This window comes from Rhinolophus ferrumequinum, chromosome 4 (assembly GCF_004115265.2).
Source record: "Rhinolophus ferrumequinum isolate MPI-CBG mRhiFer1 chromosome 4, mRhiFer1_v1.p, whole genome shotgun sequence".
In the NCBI taxonomy this organism is placed as follows: domain Eukaryota; kingdom Metazoa; phylum Chordata; class Mammalia; order Chiroptera; family Rhinolophidae; genus Rhinolophus; species Rhinolophus ferrumequinum.
The window spans coordinates 63173033-63194923 of NC_046287.1; the positions used below are offsets into that span (position 1 = coordinate 63173033).

General features: G+C 38.0%; 1 protein-coding gene across 5 annotated transcripts in view; it reads right to left on the reverse strand.

Annotated features, from left to right (window-relative positions):
- UNC5D (unc-5 netrin receptor D) overlaps positions 1-21891 on the reverse strand; it is a 512115-nt gene that overhangs the window by 55190 nt on the left and 435034 nt on the right. For all 5 annotated transcript variants that reach the window (XM_033105078.1, XM_033105080.1, XM_033105081.1 and 2 more), the window contains 2 exons: positions 11550-11927; positions 6771-6855 (listed from right to left, as the gene is read on the reverse strand). In XM_033105078.1, the coding sequence (XP_032960969.1) occupies positions 6771-6855; positions 11550-11927 (463 nt within the window). The remainder of the gene's footprint in view (positions 1-6770; positions 6856-11549; positions 11928-21891) is intronic.

Genomic DNA, 21891 nt, shown 5'->3' on the forward strand with positions numbered 1-21891 from the left:
TATAGTACAACCTATATTCTCCAACCAACACCTCCACCAGAAATAAACTTGCATGTAAGGGATCCTGTTTTTCTCCACTCGCCATACCAAATACATTTGAAACTTAATAGTCATTTTGTGAGCTGAAGTCAAAATGTCAATTGTGAAAACTATTCCAAAATTTATGTGTTTGCAGTGAGAAGGTGTAGTGTTTTTTGTCCGAGCTGGGGGATGGCTTGAGAAGGAACCTAGTAGTAGGGAAGTCCTCCAAGCTGGAGAAGGCGAACCAACCCAGAAAGTTTTAGCCAGGTTTTCTCCCTCGGTAATGTCCTGACCAGCTCGTGAGAGGGTACAGCCAAAGGGAGATATTCTTCTTGTGAGCTCAAGAGGCAAGGTTTTGACGCACCACTAGACCAATTGTAGTAGTCTGGTGCCGGGGGTTTCTTATCTTCTGAGAAGTCAGAGTCCTCGGAGACTCCAGAAAAAGTGTATGTATGCAGTGTCATATTTTACTGGTAGGAGAGGTTTTAGAATGGCCTCAAATGTCTGCTTGACATAAATAATAGTTTACTACAAACAAATCCATTTCATTAAAACTCCATTTTTTATAAGTAGAATGGTCACAGACATCCACGTTCCTTTTTACTCTTCTAGAAATGAGGTCCTCCCAAATAGTCTCAGGACATTTCTGATAGGATTCGTAATGATAGATCTGATATGTGAGGAAGTGTATGTGTGTGTATGTAAGTGTTTATAATTTTACTTTTGTGGGTGTTCCAGCTACTGTGGAGGAAAAACCACATGAAGCCATTCCACAGGAGTAGCCTGTTACTGGGAAAAAAAATTCTTTCTACTCTCTTTCATTTCCCATAGCTTTTTTCTATCGTTTTAGTCTTGTATTTGGTCTTATCTCATTCTTTGCAATTAACATCACTGCACCACCAAGGCATCCTAAAAAAAGCTAAAGTTTTATGACACCACCATGTCTACCTTCCCAATCCTCACCCTGGATGTACCCACTGGGCCATACCACTTGATAGCAGAAAGAAAAAAAGGAAGGAAGGAAGGAAGGAAGGAAGGAAGGAAAGAAGGAAAGAAGGAAGGAAAGGAGGGAAGAAGGGGAGAGAGAGAGAGAGAGAGAGAGAGAGAGAGAGAGAGAGAGAGAGAGAGAGAGAGAGAGAGGGAGAGAGAGAGAAAGAGAGAGAGAGAGAGAGAGGAGAAAAGAGAAGAGAAGAGAAGGGAAGGGAAGGGAAAGGAAGGGAATGGAAGGGAAAGGAAAAAAGAAAAAGAAAAAAAAAATCCAGAAAAAAAAAGTGGTTTAAATATCGCTGTGGGATGAGCCTGAATTCTAAAATATGTGTCTTTTGTAAATTCTTCAATAGATTGTTTATATTCCAATTCTAGTCTACGCATTTGGTCAAGAATATCCACATGGCAGTGTAATTGGAAAAAGAAATGAATGTTTATCTTTGGTTTTATTTTATTGCTTCTTAGAAGAAAGTTCCATATAATAATTTTCTGGTCCAGTTCTCTACTCTCCAACCATGGAGTGGGGAGGGGTACAAATGGAGAGCTGGGAGAGATTGTGCTACATCTAGACCATTTTCTTATTATAATATACATGGGGGAATCTCTGAAGAAACAACTGATTGTTTTGATCCTCTTGTTTAAACACCATAATTTTATTTAAAAAAAATATCAAAACTTGGTTAGAGAGGATGAACATTATCCCCCCCAAAAGCTTCTGAAAAAATGTAAAAAAATAAATAAAAAAGAAACCCCAAATTCTTTTAAATTGAAGTTTGGGAAAAGAGGCTTTTTGAGAATGATTATTGCCAGTTTCCTGCCCTTCAAAGGGGCTTGTAATAAAGGAGGCCACATTTAGCATTGATATAGTCGCTTAAATACCCTTGATCCAAAAGGAGCCCAAGGGCTTCTCACTACAAATACTCTGGCAGCCCAACTTCATGCCATTGTGTTTCTGTGAGTCTACTCTAGTTCCTGTTCCTGTAACATCACTAAACAGCCTCTATCTTGTGAATGGGTCAACGCATGAAACTAACTCTCTTCCTTCTCTCTGTGGAAAAGCCTGGAGAAGAGTAGGAAGGAAACTGCTTAAGGCAATATTCTGGCATCAGAGTGAGTTCAAAGCAGGGGAAAATGTCTGGATTTAGCTACTCTCAAAGACTCTTCCCTAACTCCCTCTGTCCCCCCACCCCCACCACCTTATACTACATAGGTACTACAAAATGTATCCTGGAACTAGAAATCATTAAGTTATAACCCTTATACCTTTCTTGGTCTGATAATTTCTACTGGTCTTTTAGACTCAGTTCAAGTGACATCTCTTGCAAGCCATCATCCCCTCTGAAATCTATCCTACAATAGATTAAGGGCCCTTCTCTATTTCCCCATGCTTTTGGTGATATCCTCTATTGCAGTGTACTTGTAACTCCACATTGAATTACAATGTTATCATTTTCTTCCTAAATATGGGCCCCTCTTTGTCCATTTCATGGTGTATTTCCATTATTAGGCATAAGCATTGTCTCTCATCAAGGATGTGTTATTGGACTCAAGAACAATATGCCTAATTATGTCTAAAGGTGTGGGAAGTGCGATATAGTTTAAAACTACATTATAAGTCAGAAAATCTTGCTTTGGTACTACAATTTAAGGCAAACTTACTAACTTTTCCTGGTCTTAATTTTCAAATCTATTAAAAATTAAGATAATTATGTTATTGTTTACTGTATAGGACTGATATGAAGGTTAGAGAATATACTGTAGGTAGAAAGCTTTATCAAATGTAAATGTATCAATTGGGTTTCCTTATCATCTTTCAAATCGTTGTATCACTGTGTTTCATGCAATCCCACAATATCCCTCCAAGGTAGATACTTACCGTTGTTTCTCAGATAAGGACAGAGAGTCGCAAAGAGCTACATTAACTTACCTAAGGTCACATAGATACTAGCAGTGAAGCTTAGGTCTGAATGAAAGCCTCTGATGCCTTAGCTCACACTCTTAGCCACTGAGATCAAATGTTTCTTAAAATTGTGTCTACTAGGATTGAGCACTGGAGTGAGACTTGTTTCCAGCCTTTCTTCTCTCAAGTCTATAATGTAACAACAGCAATTTACCCCATTCACTTCTAAGAAAAGTTCAACTTGATCCTATCTTGCCTAGTTCTCAGTGTTCTTACAGAGCTATTCCAGGGGATGCCTCTTTACAGGGACCAGGAGTTAGAACACAATATCAGAAAGCTGTTTCCTTAAAGTCTATACAACATCAAGGAGAGATGGCAGGCATCCTTTAGTACATGAACATTGGAATTGGAGTCAGATATTCTGAAGGTACATCTCAGCTCAGCCAGTAAGTAACATGCCTTAGAAAGCAGCTTTGCTTCGTAGAACTTTTTTTTGGATTTTTTTCTCACCTCTAAAATTGGTACAAAATCCTCCTCTTTTGAACATTACTTTGGAGATTAAGTGAGTCAAATGTAAGTGACAGCACTTTGCAAATTATACTGAAATAGAGGCAAGTGATATTATAGTACTTTTCCAGGGATGCAAAGTCCCCTTCCAGCAAACCATTTAATATGTATGCATGTACAAAAAGTCAATAGAGATAATTTTCTAAGCATTAAAACCAATCAAAGGTCCAGATTGCTGGAGGAGATTGGAAAAGATTCATTAAGATGGTTGTTCAAGTCTGAAAGTATAGACAGAGCAGGGACATTGAGAAAGGAATATGACATTGTTGCACTTAATGGAAAGTACAGTGTCTTCTCTTGCGGGCTTCCCAGGGATGCAAGTAGGCTCTCCTAAGAGAGACAGGGCATATTCCATTCAGACAAGAACAACCTTACTTAAAACTTATCAACATATCAAAATATACTCATCTGAAACTATTTGAATACAGAGGGTTATTTTGAGTCCGTGATTCATTCCATGCAGCCATATTCCTGGGAATCTGGTACAGAGCTTGGATCAATGATATCAGTCACAGTTCCTGCTAAATCATCACCCTGCTACACCAGAGATTAGCGTAGAAAGGAGCAACAGTAGTCTTTCATCAGTAGGAAAATGGAACAGGCTTTAACTTAAATACAGCATAAAGGTGTTGTTTAGAAGATCCCATTCTAATTCTATGTGTGTGGAAGTGGTAGAGTCAGAAAATCCAGTTCTCACACCTGTGATATGAGATGGAACTGTGATGGCTCCAGAGGTAAAGATGAAGGAAACAGAGAGGTACTGTTCCAATTCTATGATCTTTGAGGAAGGTGGGTCTTATGCAGAGCACAAGCTCAGAATGACAGCAGGACAGTGAAAAATAAAATGGGTTTTCAAATAGCATTAAAAAGGTGACACTAGATAGCTACATAAATGGCCTTCTCCTGATTAATCACAGGCTTGAAAGCTGAAGAGCTGAGATCCAAACAGCCCCCTGGCAGCAGATAGGACAAATTGAACCAGAGCTTAAAAAGAAAAAAATAGAGAAGCATTTGCTATTTTTAATGTTTTTCTGAGTAGTTTGGAGCTCCTCAAAATGGAGTGAGGATTGCCAAGGAAGTTAATGGGCAGTAGCCCAGGGACTGGTCATTCCCCTAAGAGACAGGAACATCTGGAAGGTTTTAGCACCATGAAAAACAATGTGTGCTTCTTGAAATTTTAATTTATCCTCATTTTAATAGATGGAAAAATTCCCCCACTCATAGATCTGAAGCTAGTTTCATAGATCTGAAACTGTTTCTGTCCACCTTCCTGAATATCAGGAAGGAACTCACATCTTAGATACAGATGGATAAACCAAACTGGTTAACATCGAAATTACTAAGTTAGAGGTGGTCCGGGGGTGACCACATTTGGCCAAACCTGTCTTGCAAGGTCTGTGGGCTCTGGTGAGTTTTTATGTATTCTCCATCTTATTTTATAATTACAGGATGCCATAAGTGATAATTCCCATATTTTTGAGCCATTTTATTTAAATCCTTGTATGTTTGATGCCTTTTGGCACATACTAGCTCTGACCTCCTAAGAAGAACCTTCTAATAGGTGAGAGGGATTGAGGTGAGTTGTAAATTAGGTGCCTTTGAAAATGTGAACTAGCCCTAAGTTGGTTCTCACATGATGAGACGGAAGACATGGGGGATGGGTTTGAGAGGATAGATTCTGATGAAGGGAGCAGGATTCAGAGGTGAGGATTTGCAGGAGGCTGTAATTTAGACAAGGTTGACTGCATTCTGCCTCAGACAGTTATGCTTAATAATGAGGATATGGTCTGAGAAATGTGTCATTAGGCAATTTCGTGGTTATGCGAAATTTCGCGTGTACTTACACAAACCTAGGTGGTACTTTTCTATGACTGGAAGCAAAGTAGGTTTATTTACAGCAGCATCACCACAAATACATGAGTAAAGCATTGCGTTATGATATCACTAGGTGATAGAAATTTTCAGTTCCATTATAATCTTATGGGACCACCATTATATATCATTGGTCCATCATTGATTGAAACGTTGTGCTGTGGCGCATGACTGTACTTGATTTTTGCAGGATGATGCATTTACAAGCATATGTGTAATTTACCATGACCTCAATTTTAAACAGACACAGTTTCTTATATAAATCAACCAAAAGGATTAAAAAAGAGGTGATTTTTATCCAGAGAACTTCATTTTTAGGTCTGCTTAACTGATACAAGTATTTTGAGTAAACTCTTCAAACCTCTCTATGCCTTAGTTTCCCCTGTTTTCCAAGTGGATATTTAGACACCAGCATGTTTTCAGGTGCATAAGTGAAGAATCTAGCTCTACAGGACTGAGGAAATGACACGAGAGCCCAACATAGTACAGGTTACACACAAATCCTCTCAGAGCCTTACCAACAGCCAATAGCAGAGCCTTTCCTTTTCCTCTCAAGCCCCCTGGAGCATTAAATTAAAACCACTGGGTACCAACAAATTCTTTTATGGAAACAGCTGTCAAAATCTGTTCACACCATCTGTTTCTCTGGCTATTTTTCCTTTCAGTGTTTTTCCTTCGTGTTGTTCCTTGCTAACAACAAAATATCTATTCTAAGATAACCAAGACGTTAAGACTGAAAAATGCCAGTGGTATATATACAGTTTATGAGAAAAATTGCTTTCTAAGGAGGAGTTAGGTTTATCTTATATGGAGGAAGGCAACATTTCCACAAATAATACAGTTACGCTAAGAAAATAACCAACTGATTTCATTAAAAGAATATGTGACAAGATTTGTATTTGTTCATGTAATTGAATTTAATGCTGCTAAAATTTGTCAGACTTGAAAGATATTGAAGCGTGGACCATATTTTCACATGAGGAAAACTGCCTAAGATGTTGTGTATTTGCTTATAGCAGGTCTTCTGCTGACCTCAGAAGGTCACAGATCAATCATTGTCTGCATTTGCCTAATGCCTATTGCCAGAGAGTGCCTCCAGGGTTGATTCCCCCCCGCCATTTGAGAGGAAGACTATGGGAGGCAGTCAGTGTTTGTGGAGAAGACCTGCTTATGACTTGCCTGTCAATTCACTGTTTTACATTTGGTGTCTCCTGTCTAGATGTCAGTAACTTAGGTTAGTTACCTAAAAATGTGCATGTTTTCATTCTAGACAATGGTTTTAGGACTGGTTTTCCACTCTGTATAGTCAAGTAGCTATCTCACCGACATACCTCCATGTCACATATCTTAAAAACTTCAGATTTTCTGCAGAAGCTCCATTCCATATTTAAAATGTAATTAATATGCCATCCTTCTCTCTCACCTGGGTTCACCTTGGTTGATGGACATATAAATCTCCCAAGAATTCTCCTCTGGGATGGCGCCATGTGGTATGAGTAAACTCACCCCTAAAACAGAAAAAGCCAAGAGGTTATTCGTAGATTTCCCAATTATCTTGAAGCACCTCAATCGGCACCTTACAGATGCTCACAAAAGAGCGCCCTCTCACAGCAATTTGTAAAATCCCGATCCTTGGAAAGTTTATAAAGTCCAAGATAATAACCGGGAAAACATTATTTTACTAAGAGTGACATAAAGAGGGACGTATTATTCAACTGTGTGTTCAAACAATTCTTTTTCTTTTTTTTTTTTTAATTTAGAGTCTTCCTAGTATTTTTTTATTCTCTTAAAAAATTGGGTATCCCGGACTATCAAACATACCTGAGACTATAAGAGTTTATCAATACATCATTTAATCTGCTCCAAAATTTAAAAATGTGTTTCTCTATCTTGTTTCTATCCGTTCATTTCTGGAAAAGGTATCCATGGAACATTCTGGGTGAGCCATGGAACATTTTGCTAGAGCCTGGTATGAAACTTTTATGAATTGTGCGTCTTGAAGTAAGTTTAAGGAGGAGATCGGGGGAGTACTGCGTTTTGTCAAGAAAACTGGAGAAAGAAAAAGCCCAGATCAGCTTACGAAACTTAGGTTGTTACATAGCCACTATTTGGCTCTATATTTGTAAACAGAAGCCAGAAAAGGTTAAGATTAAAGATGACTTGACCATATTCATGTCAACGTCAAATTGAAAAAGAACTCAGTAGCCTTACTTCAGTAAAATCATGTAACGCAGGGAGGAAGCCACGGGAGGGCATATCATGCTGATTTGAAATGTCCCCTCTCCTTTTGAATGCTGTGAAGTAAATATTTCACTTTGGCCAACATAGAAGAGTCTAGAGAGGGCAGAAATTCTCTTTAATGTAGCTTTTTGTTTATGAAAAAAAATGAAATAGAGACACAGTAAGATCTTTACAGAATAAAATCTTAAGGCATCCTCTTATTCTTTGAATAATGCAGTTCTCACCTTTCCTCCTTTCATTAGAGCTAATGTAATCTCACAGAGAGCTTTCAGGTTGCTGATGATAATTTAAATCTAGAGATGGTAGGCTTTCCTGATATCCTTCTATGTGCCTGTTAGCTGCTATAGACTCAAGGGATGCAAGACTCATTGCAAAACAAGTTCTTTCTGATTCATATTTATGAGCATTATTCAGTAACATGCTAGTTATCATCAGTATCTTTCACTAGCACTAAGGATGAGGCACATTTAAATCTTGCTTATAGCTTTTCAACAAGGGTATCCATTTATATTCTGGACCTTAATGCCCATAGTAGGAGAACTATAATTGCCATTATTAAAGGCCTCTGATCAGGCTCCTCCTTTCATTGCCCATCATCCTTAAATGTAGTTGCCAAATGAAGTGGCCTCCATTAGTCTGTCCCTGCTGTGGAGAAGAAGTTGTGATACACAAGGGTGTTCAATTTGTGTGGATGTCAACCTCAATACACACCTTAGCCATTGTGTATTCTCTCAGTTTGACAAAGTGCTTTCTCTCTGTTGTTTCTCATTTATACTATGTAGGCCATTATGACAAGAAACATTAAGTCATTATTCTTTAGATATAGACACACAGGAGGCTATTATCAAGTAATAATGCCATCTTAGGCAATTAACCCAAAAGAATAACTTTATATGCTCACATTTTTCCTTCGTTTCCTTTAGTGAGATATAATTCACATGCAATAAAATGTACCCATTTTAAGTGTACACATTGATGAGTTTTGACAAATGTGTACTTTTATGTAACCATCACCACAATCAAGATATGGAGCATTTCCACTGCCACAGAAAGTTCCCTCATGACTTTTAGAAGTCAGTTCTTCAATTGCAAGCTCAAATGACCACTTACTTGCTTTCTGACATGTTGATTAGTTTGCCTACTCTAAATTTTCAAGTAAGTGAAATTACAGAGAGTGTTAAAAAAAAAAAAAGCAATAATGACTTAGTACATCAAAAACATGTCGCATAATGCCTGGCACAGAGTAGATCCTCAGAAAAGAAACCATGGATATATGAATGGATTAATAGGATTCAAACTTATGATTTAAAAAATAAAAAGGCTAGACTTTGAGAGACATGCTATTTCTGTAGATCATGAGGGCCTCACGGTCAACTCTCAGATCAAATCAGGATCAGTATGTGTGCAGACTTTTGGGAAAGGGCTGTTTGTACAGCAGATCACATCTCATTCTTTTCAAGTCAGCTTAATTCCCTATTTTTAGATTGAAACATTATTCATAATACTCCTAAATTCTACCTGAATCTACAGGATCATTGGAGCTTTACACTATTTCATCTTTCCTTCAAACAGAAACTGTATGATTATCCTTTGAAATTATTTCCCTCCTTTTAGCCAGACATGCAAATTGTATATGGAGACTGAAGCTAGTCAAACAGAGGCCAAGGTGGTTGTAGTGTTGGTGGCAAGTTACGTTTCATGAAGGATGAAAGCACTGTGGGAAACCTTTATACCAGTTGTCCCCTAAAGAAGCATCTATTTTTAATGTCATTTCCCCAGTTACCTCTGATTAAAGAAAAATATACTCCTTCCCAAACTCCACCTGCTACCTTGACAGCCTTTTATTTGATATGATAACAGAACCACCTGTCTGAGTTTCTTGTTTCCTATTTTGTATAATAAATGATTTCTAGAGTGTGGGGACCACCCAACCTTTTTGAGAAATCATTGCCAGGCACCAGACAACAATTTGGGATGGATGGCATTAGAACAATTTAATTGTTGTGCCTTGCTTCTTTACACTTTAGCTCCCTAGGGCATATTTTGCATTTATGTTCTGCAAATAACAGAGCATATGTTTCAGTTCCCCACACTTCCTTTTCCTCAAACCCATTCTCAGTGAACAGCTTCAATCTCGTGTGGGGCTTCTTGTTAGCAACTTTAAAAATGCCTCGTCAGGGAGGAAGTGTTTGGAAATCACAGACAATGCTCTCAGAACTTTTCATTTTCAACACAAGTACTTCTCAAGTCAGAAGAGAAGAAAAAGAACAATCTGTTTCATCATGATTGCATCTCACTTTCTTTGATGAACGTTAAACAAACACAGCCAGTGAATGGGTTGAGGTTCACACTCCCTCCACCTGTATGTGAAGACATACACACGCATACAAATACACACTAACGAATGAGGCTGGGGAAAGGGATGAAGAGTGTGGTCCAATTTGTTCAACCACCAACTACTGAGAGCCTGCCGTTTGAGAGACATGCCAAGCACTGGGTTAGAATGTGGAGATAAGATAAATGCACAGTAACTCAAAGTGCAGCTTCTAAATATGATTCTGATGAGTATGTCCTATTGTCTTTGAAAGGACAGGGTTTGCATCTTTTAGTTTTCCTTTTTCCAGAACTCACACTTGCAGTTCATAGATTCTGACAAGAGGAGTACTTGGTAAGTATTCCACATTGATCTACCTGCCAATATCACCTGGGAGGATTACATCACACATTGACACTCAGACAGAGCTAGTGTACATATTTAAACAAAGATCCTTACCATATGCTAAAACGCCAACCAAGGGACATTTAGAGAATTGGAAGTTTAGAAAACAATCATTATTATGGCTGCATTGGAGGGCTATTTGCCTGAAATGAAGTTTTGAAGGAAGCAACTGATATAGGGGAACAAGACCACACTCATCAACTTGAAACAAACTGCACTCTCAAGTCACTAAGCCAGCGGAGGATCAGTTTGCTGGAATGGCAGCATCAGACTAGTTCTACTACAGATTTTATTTTACAAGATAAAATGTTCTACTTGGAGAGGTTGGTTAGCTCTACTCTAGAGGAAAGTCTGATGAGGCCCTCAGGGTCCTACTCAACACTGACCTGGCGCTGAGTAATACTTGCAGATCCGGGGCACTCTTTCCTCTCAGTAGCCAATAAGGATGAGTCAGAGCACTATTATTCATTCTTGAGGCTTAGAAATCAGAGGAGAGAGTACCCTCTTCTACCATTCAGTTAGTTCTTAGATGGCAATTCTGAAGACTAATTCATAGACAGAATGTCACTTTTTAAAAGTGGTTTGGGCTGAACACCTTAAGTATTCTTGTCAAAACATTAAGAAAGTCTTTCTTCCAACAAAAAGGAAAAAAAATCTTGAGAACGAATTGTACTTATGATATCGCCTTGGACCTGAAGTTTTAATTCAAAAAAGCAACTCCATAATGATCCTTCATCATTGCTCATCATAAAGTAACATTACAGCAAGGTCTCTGGACACTGCCAGCATTTTTTTGGTCAGTTACTGAGGAAGTTCAGTGCTGAGTGTCAGTTCATTAAATGACATACTAGTGCATAAGCCACACATGGCTACAAACATAGTGTGTGTTGGTCATGTCAGAAAACGTTGTCAGTGCTTCCTAATTATGTTCTGGGAAATATATATCAAAGGGGCTTACACTCTAGGGACCACTCAAATCTTTTGGGCAAATATGGCTGTCAACTATAATAGGGCATCAAATGAACTGTTCCGTCCATGCTGAGATGAAGACTGCAAAATCCAATCTCATTGCTGGTTCTGGTTTGCTGTACAAATCAAGTAGACTGATGGAGCCATGGTGTTTGTAGCTCTGACAAAGGGATGGTAAACATCTTAAAAGTGAATCTGGTGGGACGTAACTGTGTAAATAAAAAATGTTTAAACAAATGCTAGAGAATACACAAACGCACACTTACCACCCACCTGTATTTGGCATTACTAAGCGTCCTCCTAAATGGCCAAAGACCCCAGTTGTTCTCAGCTCTGTCCTTGTGGGGAGCGATGACAGGTTCTGGATGTAGGGTGTTTTATTTCTGGGATGCACTGTACTGAAGTTGCGGTTGTTTCCATGGGGAAACGTCCCAGAATGGTTTTTGCCATGGTACTCGGCTCTCTCGGACACTCCCAGGGAAACCATGAATGAGCTCTGAACTTTGACTTTGATGTCTGACAAAGGGTTAAAGAGTGAGGACTCTGTCATGAGTTCCTTGTCCAGAGGATCCTGGAGACAGATGGGCCCACTGTATGTTCGACTCACTGTCAAGTCTGGTTGCATGGCGGAATTCAGGAGCAGGGAGTTACCTGGTAAAAGAACATTGATCTGTCACTCAGAAATTAAAAAGCATCACAGTTACCCCTTTACATCTGCTTCTACTAACTACACAACAACCAGTGTGCTTGCTTTCTGCTCCAATCAGAGCTAGCGATTCAGGGCCAGCCTGACTGTCCAAAGTGGCTGTTAGCCTGGTCATTAGTGACCAGAGCCTTGGTATCCTGGAATCTGGCTTTCCCAGGTGATTCTCTGAATGCCACTGACCAAAATCTTTCACTTTCTAGAGTTTCTTACATGCTTTCTTTTCAAAACAAGTATTTCTGGCACGCCATCCGGCAACTAGCTCAGGTATTTTTGTTTATGTGATTTTAACTGGCAAAGAGAAACTTGAAAAAAAGGGAAGATGTTTCATAATTCAGTTCAGAGCAAAAATAACATCTGTTCATTTTAAAGGGCAAGAGATGACACAGCATGGTGACTAGGTAGTTCTGTTTATAACCGAAGCTGTGTCGGTGCAAGCACATCTCACGTGGAATTCTGGGCAGTTTCTGGCACTGGGGGAAGGAATGATGTGTCCTTTGAGCAAAGGGGTCAGGAGACCTCATGAATCACTCCATGTCTGAGTAGCCAATTTGCTCTAATAACGCATCTGTCACTCTGAGAGGGAAAGGAGGCACCACACGGGGACAGGGACAGACTCAGATTCCATGTGGGGAGGAGCTTAGAATGGCTTCTTTTCTGTCAAAACAAATGGAATAAAAAAAACAATCTTTATAAAAAAAAAAACACAAGAAATTGGACTTTCTCAGCTGTTGGAGCTTACCAGTTTTTCCTAAGCCAAATAGTACAACGAGATGCTGTGATGTTTTCTTGTGATGAAGTAATCTCATTTATTAGTAAATAACAAAATAACCCTCAGTCCCAAACCTCCCACCCATATCAGTCCGTCAATGTGACATCTCAAATTGAAACCCAAACCGTATTAAACAATATTCCTTTGGGGCCTGACAAAATTGTTTAAAGTATGATAGTTTTGAAAATATTGCAATTCTAGGCCATATTGTATTAGTCTCTATTGTTTTTTCATTTTCATAATTTGTAGCAAAGCCAGCAGGAAATCTGTAATCCTGACACTTCCCACCTCTTGTTCTGATGCTCCAAGAATCTGGCATCATAGAGGAAGAGGTTCAGAATGAGATGAAATAACCTTGTACACCTAAAGCCTCCCTGGTGATATTTGTTCATGCTGAGGCTCTTGTGCCAAGCCACAGGCACAGTTAATGAGCTGTGCTTTTTAACAGAACAGCATTGAATTCTACAGACACCACCTTTGCTCTTGTTATGGTTTTCCCAGGCAAGACACAGGCCTTAAGAGCCATCTCACATCTGAAAAGAGTTGGGAACAGCCATTTCCACTGAGACCTGAAAAATAGTATCCCTGAGTCCCATGGTTATTTCATCATAAGCCTTCACCTTCTGAAGTTTAATTTCTGGCTACTATTAAAAGACCACCCTAACTTATACGGAACCAAGAAGCAAAAACATTTCCTAGAGTTAGACTTAAGCCTAACTTAAGCACTTAAATGGAAAATGCAATTATAATGGTAGGTATGAATGACAGAGTTCACAGTTGATAAAAGTTGCCTACCAACTTGATTCAAGTCTGGTCAGGGATGATCACCCGATCACCCCAAGTTTCTCTTTGGAAATCCCTTTTTTAAAGTTCCTGGTCTACTGTACGTGTGGTATTCTATTTAAAAGTCTCGCTGTTCACCTTCCTGGGCTCTGGCTCTACTTGCTCAAGAAGGGATATCTCTAAGACAATGGAGGGGAGAACCATGTGAGCATCCATGTGAGGTGTTAGCATAATCAATATAGGGTAGAGTGGAGTTTTTATAAAGGATTTTTGCTTGGATCACTAGTTTTGTGAGATTCCTGGTCAAAAGAAGGTTGATAACGTAAGTGTGGAAAGGCTACATATTCTTTCAGAGATTTATTATGCGTATAAGCTCTGAGAAGCCACACACAGTAAGGAAATGTGTTTAAGCTTACGCACGTCGGCATTCCTTAAAGGAACCACCCCTTCTTGCCTGTTTCCTGGTGCTTTATGGAACACACTAGTATCCTGCACCAGGGTAAGAGGAAACAACTAGCTTGTGGAACAATATTTACTACATTTATTGAGCACCTTCCATACACAAAAGGCTTATAAGTCATGTTATTCCAGGTAACTTCATCCTCACAAGCACCTTTTGAGGTCTACATTCTATAGCTGTAAATTGAGACTCAGAAAATAATTGATTACCCAGGCAATACAGCAATTTGGGACTCATCTATATTACCTCGAAGCCTCTGAACTTGGACATAAAACTCTCGCACCTTTCCTGTTTTCAAGTGCTATGGTCTAAGACACTGATATCTTATTATTTGATGGAAATAAATTTCTAGTTTCTGTATATTTTTTTTTCAATTACAGTTGACATACAATATTATATTAGTTTCAGGTGTATAACATAGTGATTAGACACTTATATAACTTACGAAGTGATCACCCCAATAAGTCTAGTACCTATCTGACACCATACATATCGTGTTTCCCCGAAAATAAGACCTAGCCAATCAGCTCTAATGCGTCTTTTGGAGCAAAAATTAATATAAGACTGGGTTTTATAGTAAAATAAGACTGGGTTTCATATTATATAATAAAATAAGACCCAATCTTATATAATATAAGTATCAATATAGTAAGACCAGGTCTTATATAAGACCTGGTCTTACTATATTAATTTTTGCTCCAAAAGACGCATTAGAGCTGATTGTCCGGCTAGGTTTTATCTTTGGGGAAACACGGTAGTTATTGTAATATTATTGATCATATTCCCTAAACTATACTTTGCATCTCTGTAACTATTTTGATAACTGCCAATTTGTACATATTAATGCCTTCCCCTTTGTCACCGTTTCCCCAACCCCCTCCCATCTGGCAATCATTAATTTGTTCTCTGTACGTATCAGTTTGTTTGTTCGTTTATTTTGTCTTAGAGATTCCATATATAAGTGAAATCATATGGTATTTGTTTTTCTCTATCTGACTTATTTCATTTAGCATAATAACTTCTAGGTCCCTCTATGTTGTCACAAATGGCAATATTTCATTATTTTTATGGCTGAGTAATATCCCACTTCATCTTTACCCATTCGTCTACTGATGGACACCTAGGTTGCCTCCACATCTTGGCTACTGTAAATAATGCTACAATGAACAGAGGGGTGTATATTTCTTTTCTAATTAGTGTTTTGTGTTTCTATGGGAAAATACCCAAAAAGTATAATTTCTGGGTCAGATGGTAGTTCTATTTTAATTTTTTAAAGGAATCTCCATACTGTTTTCTATACTGGCTGCACCATTTTGCAATCCCACCAACAGTGCACGATGGTTCCCTTTTCTCTACATCATCACCAATATGTGTTGTTTGTTGATTTCTTGATAATAGCCATTCTGACAGGTGTGATGATATCTCGCTGTGGTTTTAATTTGCATTTCCCAGATGATTTATGATGGCAAGCATCTTGTCATAAGTCTATTGGCCATCTATATGTCCTCTTTTGAGAAATGCCTGTTCAGGTCCTCTGCCCATTTTTGATTGGATTGTTTGTTTTTGTGTTGTTGAGTTGTATGAGTTCCTTATATATTTTGGATATTAATCACTCATCAGATTTATCATTGGTGAAATCTTCTCCCATTCAGTAGGTTGTCTTTTGGTTTCCTTCGCTATGCAAAAACTCTTTAATTTGATATAGTCATATTTGTTTATTTACTTATTTTTTCTTTTGTTTCCCTTGCCTGAGGAGACACACCCCCAAAATTATTACTGAGAGCAATGTTAAAGACTTACTGCCTATGTTTTCTACTAGGAGTTTAATGGGTTTTGGTCTTACATTTAAATCTTTAATCCATTTTGAGTTTCTTCTTGTATATGTTGTAGGAAGGCAGTCTACTTTCATTCTCTTTCATGTATCTGTTCAGTTTTCCCAATACCATTTATTGAATAGACTGTCTTTACCCCACTGTATATTCTTGCCTCCATTGTCATTTAGATTAAATGACCATATAGATGTGATTTATTTCTGGGCTCTTTAGTCTTTTTGTATAGTTTGATATCAGGTAGCATGATACTTCCAACGTTGTTCTTCTTTCTTGAGATTGCTGTGGCCATTTGGGGTCTTTTGGGGTTCAATGTAAATTTTAGGATTATTTGTTCTAGTTCTATGAAAAATACCATTGGGTATAAATTGCATTGAATGTGTAGATTGTTTTGGATAGTATGAACATTTTAACGACGTCCATGAGCACGGTATATCATATCCTTCCATTTATTTGTATCGTCTTCAATATTTTACAGTTTCCAAGTAGAGGTCTTTTACCTCCTTGGTTAAATTCATTCCTAAGTACTTTATTCTTTTTGATGTAATTACAAATGGGATTGTTTTCTTAATTTCTCTTTCTCATAGTTTGTAATTGGTCTATAAAAATGCAACCAATTTCTGAATATTAATTTTGTGCTCTGCTATTTTACTGAATTCATTTATTCTATTAATGTTTTGATGGATTCCTTAGTGTTCTCTATACACAGAGAACTGCAAATAATGAGTTTTACTTCTTTTCCAATTTGGATGCCTTTCATTTATTTTTCTTGTTTGAATTCTGCTACTAGGACTTCCAATTCTATGTTGAATGAAAGAGGCGAAAATGAATATTCTTGTCTTATTCTTGATCTTACAGAAAAAAACTTTCTGTTTTTCACCATTTAGCATGATGTTAGCTATGGTTTTATCATATATGGCCTTTATCATGTTGAGTTATATCCCTTCTATCTCCACTTTGCTGAGTTTTGATCATAAATGAATGTTGGATTTTGTGAAATCCTTTTTCTGCATCTATTGATATGATCATGAGTTTTATCCTTCATTTTGTTTATGTGGTGTATCACATTAATTGGTGGATGCTTAACACCAATATTGTATCCTAGGGAAAAAAAAATCTCACTTGATCATGATATATGATCTTTTTAATGTATTGCTGAATTCAATTTGTTAATACTTGTTGAGGGTTTTTGCATCTATGTTCATCAGGGATATTGACTTATAGTTTCTTTTTTTATAGTGTCTTTGTCTAATTTTGGTATTAGGGTAATGCTGGTCTTGTAAAATGAGTTTGGGAGCCTTCCCTCCTTTTAGAATTTTTGGAGTGTTTTGAGAAGAATAGATATAAATTCTTTGTTTGGTAAAATTCACCTGTGAAGGCATCTGGTTCTGGGATTTTGTTTGTTGGGAGTTTTTTTGATTACTGATTCATTTTCATTAGTAGTTATCGGTCTGTTCAGATTTTTTGTTTCTTCCTGATTCAGCCTTGGAAGATTGTATGTTTCTAGGAATTTATCCATTATTTCCAGGTTATACAATTTGTTGGCATATGATTGTTCACAACATTTCCTTATAATCATGTGTATTTCTGTGGTATCAGTTGTCCATTCTCCTTTTTCATTTCTGATTATATTTATTTGGGCCCTGTCTTTTTCTTGATGTGCCTGGCTAAAGGTTTATCATTTTTGTTCATCTTTTCAAGGAAACAGCTCTTGGTTTCATTGATCTTTCCTACTGTTTATTTTAGATTTTATTTTATTTATCTCTATGATATTATTTCCTTCCCACTATTTGCTTTGGGCTTTGTTCTTTTCTTAGTTCATTTACATATTCATTTAGATTGTTCATTTGAGATTTTTCTTGTTTCTTGAGGTAGGCCTGCATTGTTATAAATTTCCCTGTTAGAACTGCTTTGGCTGTGTCCCACAGATTTTGGGACATTTTGTTTTCATTTTCATTTGTCTGTAGGTATCTTTTAATCTCATTGCTAACCAATTTATTGCTTAGTAGCACATCTGTTAGCCACCATGTGTTCGTGTGTATTTTCTGTTTTCTCCTATAATTGAGCTCTAGTTTCATACCACTGCGATCAGAGAAGGTGCTTGCCATGATTTCAGTCTTTTCAAATTTATTGAGACTTGTTTTTTGGCTGAAAATGTGGTCTATCATGGAAAATGTTCCATTTGCACTTGAGAAAAATTTATATTCTGTTGCTTTGGGTGAAATGTCGCCCAAACATCAATTAAGTCCATCTGGTCTAATGTGTCATTTAAGGTTTCCGTTTCCTTGATTTTTTTGTCTGGATAATTTTTCTAATGATGCTCCTATGCTGGGTTCATAGGTTTTATGAGAGTTACGTACTCTTGTTGGATTGATCCCTTTGTCATTATGAAATGTCTTTCTTTTTCTCTGTTACAGCTCTTGTTTTAAAGTCTACTTTGTATGTTTCACTACCTCAGGGATTTTTGTTTGTTTGTTTGTTTGTTTTTCACTTCCATTTAATATTTTTGTCCATTCCTTACTCTCAGTCTGTATGAGTCTTTCAATCTGAAGTAGGTCTCTTGTAGGCAGCATATATACAGGTCTTTTTCTTTTTTTTTAATCCACTCAGCTTCCCTATGTATTTGGATGGGAGCATTTAGTGCATTTACATTTAAAATAATTGTTGATAGGTATGTAGTTCCTGTCACTTTATTGTTTTCTGATTATTTTTGGAGTTCTTCTTTGTTCTTTACTCTCTTGCTCTCTTCTTTTGTAGGTTGATGATTTTCTATGTTGTGTGTGAATTCCTTTTTATTTAATTTTGTGTATATCTCTTATAGATTTTTGGTTAATATATTCTGTATATATACCATGCTATATTTATAGCAGTCTATTTTAAGTCTATGGTCACTTAAGTTCAAACATTCTAAAATCACTACAATTTTCACCCACCCCCTCCGTGTTTGTTTGTATCATTATTTCTTACTTCTCTTGTGTGCATGTGTTTCTGTATAACCCTTAATTTATTGTTGTAATATACATGATCTATTACTTGTGTCTTTTAACCCTAGTAGTACCATTATAGCTTGTTGATTAACTGCTTTTAGTATTTGCTTTTGTGAGTGAGAATTTCTTTCTGTCCTGTAATTTCTTATTCATAGTTTTGATTTCTCCTTAAAGAAATCCTTGTAACATCTGTTGTAATACTGGTTTGGTGGTGATGAACTCCTTTAATTTGTTCTTTACTGGGAAACTCATTATCTCTCCTTTGATGCTAGATGATAACCTTGCTTGGTAGAGGCATCTTGGTTATAGGGCTCTGCTTTTCATCACTTTGAATATTTCATGTCAATCTCTTCTGGATTGCAGAGTTTCTGTTGAGAAATCAGCTGACAATCTAATAGGAGCTTCGTTGTAAGTAACTAACTGGTTTTCTCTGGCTGCTTTTAAGATGCTGTCTTTGTCTTTAACCTTTGGCATTTTAATTATGATGTCTTGGTGTGGGCCTCTTTGGATCATCTTGTTTGGAACTTTCTGTGCATCCTGGATGTGTATATCTATTTCCTTCAACAAGTTAGAGAAATTTTCTGTCATTATTTCTTCAAATAGGTTTTCAATCCCTTGCTCTCTTTCTCCTCCTTCTGGTACCCCTATGATGCAAATGTTGGTATATGTGATGTTGTCCCAGAGGTCCCTTAAAGTATCCTCAGTTTTAAAATTCTGTTTTCTTTTTGCTGTTCCAATTGGGTGTTTTCAACTACCTTGTCTTCCAAATCGCTGATTTGATTCTCTTGCTTAATCTAGTCTGCTTAATCTAGTCCTTTAAAGTGTTCTTCACCTGAGTTATTGTATTCATTTCTGACTTTATATATATATATATATATATATATATATATATATATATATATATATATAAAATGTATTAATATATATATTCGGTATTAATATATATATATCTTTTTTCTCTTTTCTAAATATATATATATATATATATATATATATATATATATATATATATATATATATATATAATTTATATGTTTTTCTCTTTGTTGAGGTTCTTAGTGAGTTCATGTATTCTACCCCTAAGGTCATTGAACATCCTCATAACTAGTGTTTTGAACTCTGTATCTGGTAGATTGCTTGTCTTCAATTCATTTTTTTCTTTTTCTGGAGTTGATCCTGTTCTTTCATTTGGGACATGTTTCTTTGACTTCTCATTTTGGATGATTCCCTGTGTTTGTTTCTGTGTATTAGGTAAGTCTGTTAGGTCTTCCAGTGTTGGCAGGGTGGCCTTCTGTAGTAGGTGTACTGTTGGGCCCATTGGCATAGTCTCCTTGGTCACCTGAGCCAGATACTACAGGGGTATCCCTTAATGTGGGTTGTGAGTGCCCTCCTTTTGTAGTTGAGCCTTGATTGTTACTGGCAGATCAGGGGGTTAATTGGCACATCAGTGGGTTAATTGACCCAGCAGATTACTCAATGTGAGGAATGGCCATGACTACAGTGGACAAGTTGTTGTGCAAGGGTTGACCCCATGTTGTGGGATCAATTCAGTTTGGTTCTGCTGCATGCTGAGTCTGCCTTTTGGGTGTGTTGTTTGTTCAGCTGGTTGGGTGGTGATCTGGCGTGGTCTGAAGCTCACCATTGGGTTTGGGGCCTCTTGGGAGGGGCTCTGGTGCAGGCCAAGGTCAGCTGCTGCCTATATCCAGCCTGGGTCTACCTGGTAGGAGCTACAAAGTGGTCTATGTTTAGTTGCTGCCTATGCTATGTTTTGAGGCACCTGGGACAGTCTAGGCCATGAACTGAAGCCAGCTTCCACTAGTACCGGGTTTGGGACTGCTTATCAAGATGTATTGGGCATGTTTAGGCCAGTTGCTGCTTGTTTGGCATTTGTGGACCTTTAAGAGATTTTAGGAAAGTCTGCAGCTGAGCCAAGGCAAGCTGCTTATGTGGAAAAGCTGCTGGAAATGGCTTGGGCTCAGCAAGTGAGCTGGCTGGGGTGGAACCTCAAAAAGTCAGCAGGGCAGGACAATGGTGTTAGCCACATTAATAGAGAGCTCAGATTTAGCTGTTGCCTGTGTTTGTTGGCTGGTTGGGTGAGGGCTCACCAGAGGAACAATGGCATCTGCCAGCACTTCTGTCCCCTGAAAGAGGTACTCTTATCCCTGTCTCTCTAGACCTTCCTTGTCTTGAAGGCAGTGAATTCACCTCCTACGTGTATGTTCCGGGTGCTTTTTGAGCTGCTGTCCCTGCACTGGAGCTCAGAGTCAGTGAGTTGGTGAATGAGTGAGTCTGTGCACGGTCCCTTTGAGAACTGCATCCCCTAGGTCTCCAGCAGTCCTCTGTCTCAGGCACAATCCTGCTGGTTTTCACAGCCAGATGTTATGGGACTTCTCCTCCCAACAGTGGAGCTCTGGGCTGGGGAGCCGGGTGTGGGGCTGGGACTCCTCGCTCCTCAGGGGGATGTCCATAGCCAAGATATCCCTCCCATTTCTTAACCATAGGTGTGGGACCTGCCTATTCTTTATCTCTGCCCCACCTACCAATCTCTATATGGCTTCTTCCTTATGTCCACAGTTGTAGAACTTATGTTCAACTAGTCTGAGGGTGGTTCTCAGTGATGGTTGAGGGTTGTTCTATAGCTTTGTTCTAATTTTGATGTCGTTGGAAGAAGCGAGCACAGTGATTACCTCCTCTGTCATCTTGACTGGAATTCTCTATTTCTAGTTCCTTATGCAGTATAAATATCAGTTGTTCATTAAATGTATTTCTAATTAAATCATATAAACTAAACGTTATATTAAGCCAAGCAGATTCAGATTCAGACCTAAAACTTTGGTTCTCAGAAGTGAATGGCAAGTGGTAAAGCATTTTTTCTCTCCTGGCCATTTCCCAATTTCTAGCATGCTTAGGTTTCCACTTCAGAACTTGGTCTCTACTCAGTCACTGCCTAGATGTTAAAACTTCTTCTAGTCCTGTGGTACAAGCATTATTGACACACAATAAGAAGAAATAAAGGTGAAAGTATTGACAATGAGGGTCAAAGTAAAAATCTTCATTCGCTGAAGGAAGTTTCATTTTTTT